At 38.1% G+C, this 12,619-nt stretch overlaps 1 protein-coding gene across 5 annotated transcripts in view; it reads left to right on the top strand.

The window, feature by feature from the left end:
* The window catches only part of nisch (nischarin), a 34,556-nt gene that overhangs the window by 13,877 nt on the left and 8,060 nt on the right, over positions 1-12,619 (top strand). Inside the window, exons 13-18 of one of the 5 annotated variants that reach the window (XM_036559301.1) lie at positions 604-721; positions 3,583-3,698; positions 6,917-6,987; positions 8,177-9,463; positions 10,409-10,595; positions 11,980-12,130. In XM_036559301.1, the coding sequence (XP_036415194.1) occupies positions 604-721; positions 3,583-3,698; positions 6,917-6,987; positions 8,177-9,463; positions 10,409-10,595; positions 11,980-12,130 (1,930 nt within the window). Of the gene's footprint in view, positions 1-603; positions 730-2,596; positions 2,690-3,582; positions 3,699-6,916; positions 6,988-8,176; positions 9,464-10,408; positions 10,596-11,979; positions 12,131-12,619 lie in introns of those variants that run through there. The other 4 variants (XR_005006114.1, XM_036559302.1, XM_036559304.1 and 1 more) reach the window with 4 other exon arrangements.

Here is a 12,619-nt window from a genome sequence, read left to right as displayed (position 1 = left end):
CCATCCAAATAGTACTCTGCAATTTGTGTCAATATGATGTGATTCAGCATCATAAAGTGTGTATGTTGAGTCATTTTAATAAATATAGGAAAAGTACATCTAAGTGTTTTAAGCTTAAGCAGGTGAAATCAGTTTATGAAATACAGGTAAATTCTTAAACGCCAGTTCAGTTTTATCTTGCATTTAAGCCTTTATATTCCATGATTTAGATAGATTTAGAGCTTTATTACTTTGCATCATTTCACTCCTAGAGCTGTTACTGTCAAATAAGGTGGGTTTATTGTAGGGCTGCACATTTTGGATCAAGCACCCTATTGCGATTGTATCGCTACGTATTGTGATTGCATTGCCTTTCAGCATAATAAAAATACATTGAGTACTTTTTGATATGATTAAACATCAGCCTGCATTAATTTTATGAAAAGATAAATATTATATTTATATTTACATGTTTTTATGTGTCCAAACACCTGCAGAAGCTCATCTGGATCACCTGTATTTAAGTTATCGATAATGATATTTAAGCAATTATTAACAAACAATATATTTTTCAGGTGTAGTTTATTTGTGCCTAAAAGCAATGCTTGCTGTTGTCCTTGTCAGATCAGTGATGTCCCCAAACATGCTGAGGGTGGGTCAAAGTCCTCCTCATCTTCTTGCTCTCTCGCTGCGCCGCCATCTTCCTCTCCCCCTCTGTCGCACTCTGCCAGCTCCAGCCAAGGTAATCATGTATGTATCAGGCTGCTGGGTGGAGGTGCTCACAGATAGGGTTCTGTCAGGTGCATGAAGGGACTTAACTGTCTTGGAGGCCTGTGTTTCATAGTAAAGCCCCATCACTAGTGCGTCATAACATTCTGAGATTACAACCACAGAAACCTTAAATATCCTACCCATATATGTCCTACTTTTTTGTAGTTTGTTTATTTATTGGTCAGCTTGTGACATTTGTGTGGTTTTATGTACCAAAAACAGTCCAAATTCATTTTCTAACCAGTGTTTATTCGTTGTGATTAAACTTTGTCTTTAAGACTGACATGTAAACGCAAAAGATCTGTTTGGTTGCCCTATATTGTGCCACATTCAGAAAACAGTCCAGACTGAAGCACTCTTTGTAAGTTCACTGTGAATGGACAGGGCTAAACTGCTGTAGGCCTAATAGGCAGATGTATGACATCACAAAAACAGCGAAATGAAAATGGGCTGTTTTTGTGGACAGGAGAGTGAACGGTACATACCACATCACTCTTTTATTAAAGTTGGTTTAATTGGAAAATGATTCCAATGATTCCATGATATGGGCCCTTTGAAGCACTTGTTGGTTTGAACTGATTGTGGCAAACTGTCATGGCACATTGCTATTTTTAGTTACATTAACCCTTGTGTGGTGTTGGGGTCTGTGGGATCCATTTTCAGTATTTGCCAAATTTGTAAATTCCAAATGCCAAATTCATTTTTTGTAAAGAACATATAAAATAACACATTTTCAGTGCCTTCACACTGTTCACTCCTCACACATTTATAATAAAAGAGTGGAGGTGCTGTGTCCCTTCACTTAGTTCTCCTCATGGCCTGCTGTTAGTGTGTGTGTGTGTGTGTGTGTGTGTGTGAGGGTGGAAAACATGGACAGGCTGCCGCCTGGCTACAGCTGCTAAAGTAGAACTCTACGCTGGCCACTTGTGATATTTTAAACATCTGATATTTTTACATAAATTATTATGGCTGTACTGATTTAAAAAAAACAATAATGTGGTGGGTCCACCAGACCACTGAGTCACAAACACATCAACACCACACAAGGGTTAAACCTATTTCAGACTTTCTGACCATTAATGATATACTAATAATTAAAACTTGAAATATCTTCCTATTAAATTACATAATTATATCATTTAATATGGCAAATATAATTATGTCATTTAATATGGCAAATAAAACATGCGCACGATACACGATATGTCACATTTTTTTTCTGGAGCTACCCACCCTGGCAATGCTGCAACCAAAACAATGCTAATTATCAGTGCATTATTGCCATTACTGATGACAGGAGGGTTGTTATAGGATGACTTATGCTGCTTATGCACAGTGTCGTTGCTTGAAGCTTCAATCGCTATAAAGTCCTGTTTTATAAATACCTATTTTTTCCAGATTGCTCAGTATTGTAGCTTAAAGGTGAATTCCACTGATTTAATCAGAAAATCTCTTATTAAATTGTTAAAATGTAAACAGTCATTCACAGTGATTTGATGTGAAATGTCCTGTTCTGGAGCAACTGTCCATAGATTACACACAGTGGTGTTAATAGGAACCAGACTTCTGAAGATTTCCATGCATCTAAAAAGCTGTTACATAAAACAGTCATGAATATGCTGCCTGAGGCCTGAGACATTATTTTACAATAGGTCTGAGACAAAGTTTTGACCTAAAACCTATCATGTATTTATTTTTATTCATGGTGGAAAGGTACATGCAGGCTGTTGTAAGGCAAACTAGTCCCCAAAAAATGTATTATTATCATCAACATTACATGTAAAAACTCATGTAGGTTCACTTGTGGTTTTGGATAGTAAACAAAATGGCTGTATTTGTGTTGTAGACATTGTGACCCCTGGTTCCCATCACCACCACTGTAAAGAAATGAGTCAGTGAGTTCCTGTACAATGAGCCATTTCGTATCCAACCACTCTGAGTGAGTTTGCTTACATCTCAACTATTGAATTATGCAGAAATGTGAACAATCAGTGGAACATTGAACATTGAAAATGAATTTTTGTATTGTGTTTGGCTGGAGCTTCACACAGTCCTTCACAGATGTTAGAGCCATTACACTAGAGGATAGAATATGATGTCAAAGGCTCTTTTTTAACATGTTTTAAATGAACACAAAGAAAAAAGTATTTTTGTATATTTGTAGCAGCTAAAGTTTATCATTTTGTATTCAGAGGTTTTCTTTGACAACTTGGCAACTTGTACACACAGTTCTGCTTGGTATCACAACTGTTATGGTAAACTGAAAACATGAAGATGACGTTCTTTTGATAGGAACATACAACCATCTGTGTTTACCACGAACCTTCTGATAGTTCTGAAGAAATTTGAGATTTTGTTGTTACTCTGGACTTGCTAGAACAAAAGACTGGAAAAACACTGAGTTAAAAGGTACTTCTGAACACAAAATGACTTCTGCTGTTATATCACATTTTTCTTTACCAAGTAATATTTTCACAAGAAATGCCGCGTTTGACCTTGCTTTGTACATTTTTTGGAGTGACTCCAAGACGTGTGATGGGTAGTGTCAAAACCTGTACTCAGGTGATTTGACATGTAATGATAAACTGTAATTCTAAAATACTGAAATATATGACCAGCAATGCCAAATTAAAGCAAGATTACCTTCTTTACTTTGGCATCATATTTGTCTGAAAAGATGTTTTTGCCTACTGTTGCCTCCTAATATTGATGTATACATATTAGCATTTTTATAATACTAGCATTTAATGTGTTTACTGCTCTATTTATTTCATTTCTGTCTCTGCTGTTTGGCTCTGTTGCTTCACAATGTCTCTTTTGTGCTTTTTTCAGAAATAGCCTGTAAAGATGAAGCCTTTGTTACCAAAGAGATATTGACTCATGTGGATTCTACACTTACCCAGCGATGCTGTAATAAATATAATACATCATGTGAGGTAACACCTCAGGTAAGAACGTTATAAGATCTGTCACTTTTTTTACATTATATAAAATGCGATTATTTGTCTATTTTCACCCTTTGCTAACCTCCGCCTTTGTCCAAAACTCTTCAAATCATAGTTTGTCTTACAGTGACATTTGTATGTAATTTAAGTCTAGCTCAAGCAAACAGTTCTTCCAGCCCCTGCTGGATAGTGGCAATATTTATACCCTCCAGTCATGCACAGCCAATCAAACACATCTTGCTTTGTTTTTCCGTCTGATTGTAGGGATGCAGGTTTTCATTAACTGTGCTCAAATGCTCAAAGGGAATGGAAGTGCTTGAATACGGTGCAGGTTAAGATTTTGTGGCAGTTACAAATTAAATACAGAGCCAAACACAAAGGCCCAATCCCATTTCTTATTTTTACCCCTACTTCTTGTTTTTGAGTGCCAGGCTTCACCCCACCGGATCGTAGTTACAAGGGGTAGCAGTTGAAGTCTTTCCTACGAAATGGGACCCTCAAATAAAAAAGAACATTACTTCATTAGCAGGTTACTAGCGGCACTCTGTAGGCGACCCTGCCAGTCTGCAGTGATAGCAGAGGAGGGTAAAGTTCAGCAACCTCAAAGCTGGGCTTTGGTTACATTTAGGGCATCATACCCTTGAAATTTCCTGTTCCACCTTAAATGGAGCAGCTGTTACATTCTGACGCTTCAGGCATCAGAACTGCTGGATTATTTAAGGAGAAACGGGAATTTTAGCTAGCTAGAGAGACATCAGCATACTACTAATGATTTTTTATGCTTGTTATAAAGAAAAGGACCATAATACATTGAAAAGACATTAAACTAAGACAATACAATGGTTGTCGTAATTTTTTTAACTGAGAAAATTCTCACATTTGTGGGTTTGTTTGTTCACTTGTGCAGCCATCTTGCCTTTGCTTTTTTTCTGAAAAAAGGGATGAGTAGCCCTATCGCTTCGCCCTATCGTCTATCTCAACAATAATCGGGACACCCTTCCCGTAGGCGTGAACACACAAAACGGAGTTCTGAGGGCTAAGTGGTAGGGGCGAGGGGTGACATGGGATTGGGACTTAGCAGAAGGTAATCTGTATAGAACGTCGTGCAGCAAACTGGAGCCATGTAGTTCGGCTCTACAGTCCTAATTCACACCTCAAACTAAAACTTTATTTGGATTGGATTTGTTTATCAGGGGACGTTAGTAAGAACATTTTCACTCGTCTTCTCAGTGTTTAAAACTCTCGCATCCAAGCTAGAGATAAAATCACTCTTCGGGCATTTGTTGTCTTTCATCATGGGAGGACAGAAAAAATATACAGGCTAACAATTCAGTGAAACACTGAGTGTTTTAACAGAACTGTAGAATGTGAAATGTTTGCGAGTGAGTATGTTATACTCCAGAGTGTTGAACTGGGGATGTTGTTCAGGACGTGACTGAGAAGGCTAGGCTGGGCTGATGTTAGGTCTAGAATATTTCTTTCAGTTAATTGTGAACATTAAAAAACATGTTTTGAAATGTATTCCTCTGCGTGATAATACATATTTGTGCAGCACCACTAAAAAGGTGTGGTTAGTTAAAAGGGTAAGACTGATCTGCAGTAATTTCAAGGGAAATCTGTGTTTTCTCTTTTTGGCATTGTTTTTGTCCTTTTAAGTAGATAACCGGATCCAAACTCTTACACATACTGTAATATTAAAACTACTCAGAATGCACATCCCTGATCTAAAGAGCAAGTTTCTAGTGGATTGTATTTTATTTGGATTGTAGCACGTGGTCATAAGTTCAGAGGAAACTAAAGGTGATGATACGCATATGTGAATATAAGTAATGCTTTCTACCTGTAGCTGCCATTATAATCAGCCCTTTAATCAGTCTTGAGGAGCTTGCTTTTCTAAATTTACTTTAATTTTCTTTCTCCTGCTAATGTTCTCCCAGTTTAGAGAGAAAGGACATGAAGTTCTTCCACCAGATCCAGTAAATGGTTTAGAGAATCCTCCAAACCATTTATCATTTCATGGGTTGGAAAGTGTTAAATGCAGATACACGCAGTTTAAGATGGATAAAATATGACGAGCAGCAGCTCGAAAACCCTTCTTTCCTAAATGCGAGGCGACATCTGCCTGGAAAATTGAGAGTCGTGTGTCCAGGCAGGACTAAAATGTTCAGCACACAGCTGAGTTCAGTGAAAAACTGTGGGTATTTTTCTCAGGGGAGGAGGGGAAAACGCTGACCTGGCCAAACTGGATGGAAATACAATCAGAGTATCACCTGTAAAAGAGGAAATTACCCCAGAACCCAAAGAAAATTGAATCCTGTTTGAATCTGGCTTGTTTTGCTCTAAAATAATTAATGCAGCCTAATATCTTGGAGGGTTATCAGATTTAAAGCTCATTTTCAGAGTAAAACTCTTTGACCAGTGCTCTGAAGAAAAATAGAGAATTACTGAGATTTAAAGGATAACTGTCAAAGTACAACATAAAATAATTTGCCTTTGTTTATGAATTATGTATGTTGGTATGAATTTCAACTCCTTAGTAAATTGATTTGGTGATATTATAAAACGTTGTTTCAATTCATTTTGCAATTTATGTAGTTATTAGAAAAATTTACTCAAATTCTCATTTAAAGCAGCAAAATCATCAGTTAGGTTTTTTACTCAGATAAGATCTCTCAGAAAGGGTTTTACCAAAGCTGTGGTAAATCTGTGACAAAAAAAATGTAAGAATTTTTTATTTTTAGCTGCATCTGATTTATAAAAATAATTTGAGAATAACACAATGTGTTTTTAGTCAGCAGTTACAATGGATTTGGAAGTAAAATTATTCATGCATTCTAAATGACAGATTCTACATTGTGAGTCACTTCATCCTCTACAGATTGTGGAGGGACCCTAAAAGTAATATAGTGAATCACCACTATTAATTTATCTGCTATTTTCATACACATGCATTTTCCAACTGAGATCTAAAGCAAAAAATGCAAGCTATAAATCACAAACCACCACAACTAACATTTGCCTAACTTTTGATTGATACTTCTCAGTGCTTGATATTTACTCACGTAAATGATTTCAAACTCAATGCAAGTGAATTTACTCAATTTAAACTCCTTTCAGTGATTTTGAATTCAAGGACTTAATTCAAGACTGAGCTCATAAAGGAGCTGATCAGTTTTTCCATATAATCATGGCTAAATCTGTCCATGTTTGGTATATTGCAGGTTAAAACTGAAATTGAAACCTGTTCATCTCCAGAGATCCCTTGTGAGCCGATGAAGTATGAAAGCGCCAGGTTGGTTCTTCTGCAGTTCTTTTCTTTTTCACAGTGATCAAATCACATTACAGTTAGCACTAGTATTAATATGAAAAGGTGGAATTCACACATCTGACTAATGGCCCAGCACACTAGGTTTCTTATGTTGAATTAAAATGACATTACTGCTGTGTTTGGCTTAACTCTGAAGTGGGAATTCAGAGTTCAGAATTATGTTTACCGTTATTTTCGACCTCTGAACTATAAAGTGGGGGACAAAACATGGACAGCTCAGTGAACAGTTAACTTCAAAACAGTGAACTTTATCATCACTGCAGATTTAACCAAGTACTGTGTCTGTATGTGGATTGATCTAAATCAGTTCTCTTTGAAAATGAGAGAAGCAGCGTATCACTACTGTTGACAGTGAGAATAGCCATGTTGATTTGACAGCATCACAGAACTCTGAGCTTTTTTTTATTTTTCCTCGTCTGAGGTAGCAAATTGTGAGTTACAGGCTCCAGTCAAATGCAGCATAATTGTTACACTGTTATTTTTGATATTTCACTCTATGTGACCTCTGGAAATGTTTGACATGATTGACCACTGCTTTGTGGCAAATTCACAATATATATTCGCAATATATTTTATTGATTAATACATTAAATTGTAGGTTTGCAGTTTATATTGTACCTAATTGTACATAGGGCTGAGCAATATTCTGATATATTATCTTTATTATGATAAATTATGCCACAGTATACTTTTCTGAGCATACTGTAGATATCAGTACTTCAAAAACTGCATATTTTTGAGGTACTGACGATAATTAGTCCTGTTTAATTGGATTTAGTGCCCTGAAACATGTGAAACAAGAATTTTATACTACAGTTTTCGACAGCATATTTAAAATATGGCACTACTGGTGCATTTAGTTTCTTCCAGCTTATCAAATCTTAGAAAAAAAACAAGTGTTGTGGTATGTATGGTGAATAGTAAATATATTTTATTATTATGCTTTTGCCATATCACCCAGTTTTACAGTTTCTTGTTGAATTGGTGGGAAACTGCAGGAGGTGTGAACTCAAAACCTTCTTTGTTTTGTCCACCATACTTGGATAAAAATTTGCATAATCATAGATACTCTAATTATGTTAATTAGGCTCACTTTTCTATCTTCATTTACAGCTTTTTACATTGTATTCACTTTTCATTTTCTATTCTTCAGCTGCTTGTACTGCAAAGACAACCAGGAACCCTGGACCAGCAAGCTCTCCACACCAGTGCTTCCCTTCTGTTATTTGTCCTACACCAACACTAACTTGGATTTCAAAGCCCAGCTCTCTGCTTTGATTTGCCAAGCGGACAGAGAGAGGACGGCCTCAAGGCAATGCAGGACTACCTCTCTGGAGGTGACACATCAGGGCAGCCCTGATTCAGGTGGCGGGTACTTTGAGATGGGCCTAGATAACAGCGAGGAGATCATGGGCTGCTCCTCCTCTTCCACAGTTCAGGACAAGGAATCAGAGGATGTGGAAAGAGCAAATGTCAGATTGGTCATGTGGTGTCACTGCATCACCGTAGCCCAAGATGTACGTCTGAATCAGAGGACTTCTTGCTTGGCAGCGACAGACAGCTTGCTGGTCATTTTCCAGGCGCGGTCCAAAGATCTGCCAAGTAGCGTGCAGGCGCTAATGGAGAGCCTTGAGATAGGGTTGATGGTGCCGTATGCAGACGTCGAAGCGTTTCAGTTTGAAATTCCAGACACCTGCCTCTCTTTAAAGGTGAGGTCCAGCGACAAACAATGGTTCTTCTTCTCAGATGGCCAAAATTTGAAAGAGATTCATACCCATGTGGACTTGCTTGTGAGTAGAGCTCCTGATGACCTTTTGAATGAATCCTCCATCCAGCAATTCATTCAGCAGTTCCTAAATTCCTGGGAAATCGAGGAGAATGACAGTGGAGTGAAAAGTGGACTGCTAGCTCACATCCTGGACCACGCCTCTTTGTTCACCCCCAGTCAGGAGGACACAAACAAGCCACGGCAGAGTTCCATACCATCAGATATTTTGTCTACACTCCATGAAGGTCACAGCTCCATTCCTTTAGTTCTGTTTCTCACAATGCGACATCTCTGCATACTGAAGATAGACTTCATGGCCCTGACATCAAAAGACTTGACTGAAGGAAATCGCTTGTGCTCTTGTGCTAAGTTGACCCGTATTCCTTTGGCTTCTACCTTGCTCAACCCCAAACAAGGTTGCACTGACGGAAGCAACACCATTGCCCATCGCTTTTGTAACAGTCATGTCCTAGAGCTGATGGCAGGGCATGACTACCTAGCTGTTGTTTTCGCTCTGCCTCATGACAAGTTCTTGTTCTTGAGGCAGTTCAGCCAGTTTCGTGCCAGCCTCAGGGACATCAAGACCATCGCTCTTCTGCAGACCAGTAAATGTCACTTAAGAGTGAGCTCTGCGACACCCAGCAAAACAACCCAAAGAATGCAGAAAAAGAGGTAGAGGAATGTCTGTCTTGCCTACACCCTTCGTGAATGCTTCTCATTTTGTTTGCTGTAAACCGAGTCAAGGAGAAAAACAAGTGCCTGCACTAGGGGTGGGGTTGCCATAGTAACCTTTTGGCAAAAGTCTAGCAACCACCTGGGAACCGCTTAACACAGGCAATCACTCTGCATTTTCTTTAGGAAATGTACTTTTCTGACTCCATTAAATGAGTGGGCAGTATGATCATATGACCATTTTTATGATAAATTGTGCCACAATATGCTTTTCTGAGTATATATTATGTATTGTCAGTACCTCTAGAACACAGAACAACTGCAGGGATCGTTACAAAGACAGACTTTGTTCAGTTATAGAGAGCCTGTAAACAGTAACAACCAGTCTGTAGTCACTGCACAAACGGCATAATTACAGTTAGCTTATTGAATGTAAATAATCTTATTTTATTCATTCATTTTTATCCATTTGATGTTTTTCTGACTTGGTTCTTCTCAAGTAATATATTTCTTGAAAATTTAAATGAAAAATTGTACTCCATTTGTCATATATATATTTTGAATGTGGTGCTACTGTTCTGTTGTTGCTTTTTGTCTGTTTCAACTTGTTCACAAACCCCACAAAAGCTAAATGTTGTGAAACATTGTCTATCATGAAAATGTTAAAGTATATATTTTTTCATTATCACCCTTCCTTAGCTGGCACATTCAGTGGCTTGATGATGGGGTTTTAGCAGAGCTTTAAAAATAATGCCCGTTTACTGTGAACAGCATTTGCTCAGTAGTACCATCTGCTGGACAGAACTCTGTCGGGCAACTTTTATGTAAGATTTGGGTCTCGAGTGAAAGTTATGTAATAACAATTTTTAGAAAATGCCTCTTTTCTGCATTTTCAAGAGTCTAATTATAACAATGGGGTTTTAAATCTTTTTATTCTCTTCTAAGTGTTTCTCAGGATCTGGAGAAGCCCCATTTAACACTGTCTCTGCTGTACCCTGGTGAGGCGCTCATCCAGCAGCTTTCAGATGAAAACCAGTGTCCCAGCCACCTCTCTCTCTCTTCCTCCTTGCGTTACCTTTCCTCACTGCGGGGTGAGGACCTCGTCACCTTCTTCCATGACAACATTGCTGAGGTAAGTGAATTTTGTTCCTTGGAGTTAGCTTTGGTAGTTCTTTTTCTGGTGGTATGAATTTAATCGCTTAGTAGTACTAGCTTGCGTTTGGGGGAGAGGAGTAGTAAAATTACTGTGATATTAGTGCAATCATTGCCATTTACCGTAACAGTATTTAAAGTTCAGGGTGATTCAGAAAGATTAATCCGATTTCAAAGCGCCATATTTTTACAACTATGAGGCGCCTAGGAACCAATCACATACCAACTGAAAGAGGGGGTCATAGAGTTTCTGACTGTTACTGGAAGATGACTCTCTTCAGTCTGCGAGGAGATGGTGACTCCTGAGCAGAAAGCGTTTTGTGTTCTCCACTTCAATAAGAGTGAATCCGTCATAACTGTGCAATGTGATTTACGTCGGCAGTGAACCTCCAACAGCTCAGAGCATTCGTTGTTGGTTCCACAACACTGGATGATCTCTGAAATCTCATTGAAAGAGCCGTGAGCACAGAGACACCTGACATGCTTAATCAAGTATGGGATGAATTTGACTATGGTGTTGAAGTTGTCCGTACAGCTGAAGGAGGTTCATATTAAGCACTTGTAAAACTATATAATAAACTTTATGCTCATTTAAACCATTTACAGTTTACTGCATTGTTCTGTAATGATTTACAAGTGTAACAAATCATTTTGAAATCGGATGAATCTTTTTGAATCACCCTGTATATAAAGCATATACAAAGTATGCACTTATTTTTGGCCAAAAACTGGGGCTCTGGACAATAGATAGCAGGGTTGTGGGTTCAATACCTGCGTCTGCTAAGTTGCCACTTTGGGTCCTTGAACAAGGTGTTTAACCCTGTGTGCTGACCCTGCACTCTGACCCCAGCTTTCTAACCTGAAATATCCAAAGAAACTAATTTCATTGTACTGTGCAAGTGTATATCGACAATAAAGGTGCTTAACTTGCAGAGAACACACTTCTTTAAATACACAGTTACTGTTTATGTGCCAAACTTAGCAAATAAATAGAAAACTAAAATTGGTCATATTTTTTTTATTTGTTCTATGAGGATTATGATGAAATGTGAGACTTTAAGTTGAACTGATTTCTAATCGTCAGCAAACTGCTTCATACACCTAGTATTTTGTTATTAGAGGGTTTCCTGCTGATGGATTTGGAGTAAAACTGGACATGGTTTGTGTACAGTGCTGTAATGGTGTGAAAAAAAGTGCATGAACTCACACCTACTGCACATGACTTTTCCAATATGAAGGCATTAACACATTCCACCAGGTTCATTATGAAAAGTTTATTTTTCCCTATTGCCATTTCTAGTATAAAATATCATTTAGATCAGAGGTTTAAGTAAGTCTCAGCATGCTCATGCTCTTATATCCAGGTGGAGAACGAAGAGTTAAAACATATGCTATGGACATCTGTGCTCTTCTATAAATCCCCTGAATTGGAGATGACTGCCTGCATTATGTTGTCTACCAAAGCTGTGTACTTCATCCTGGACGATGCTGCATCCTCCCTCAGTGATCAAGCTAGTGAGTGATCTCTTTGTCACATGTGTTTTAGGAGCATAAAAGTAAACAGCATTAAAGGGGCCTTCTTAAAGCTAGAGTTTAATATGTTATTTGATGTGTTATGCAGTATTTTGTACCTCAGCCTCATCATACATTTTCATTTTTAAGGTTATGAGTGTTGACTCACCACAATACCCAGCATGCATTACGGATACATCATACAACCGATGGAAATTTTTGTAGTGTCAACCAATCATGACTTCTAGCCTAGCCACTCATCTATAAGTTAATACATACAGTCAAGCTAACATTAGTGTTCCTCTTACTTCAGTTTTTGAACAAAATCATAAAGAAAACAAAGTCGACACCACAAGTTTTTACTTACTAACTGCGTTTTTCTTGATTACCTCCTCATCTGATTATTCCTGACTGTTAATTAAGGCCCGACCTCATTTCTCCCCTTACCCCTACCGCTTAGCCTTTATCCATCTGCTTTGCGTGGTCACGCCT

This window comes from Colossoma macropomum, unplaced genomic scaffold (assembly GCF_904425465.1).
Source record: "Colossoma macropomum unplaced genomic scaffold, Colossoma_macropomum, whole genome shotgun sequence".
NCBI lineage: Eukaryota > Metazoa > Chordata > Actinopteri > Characiformes > Serrasalmidae > Colossoma > Colossoma macropomum.
The sequence above is the reverse complement of the archived record's forward strand: the minus strand, read 5'-3'. Positions and strand labels throughout refer to the sequence as shown.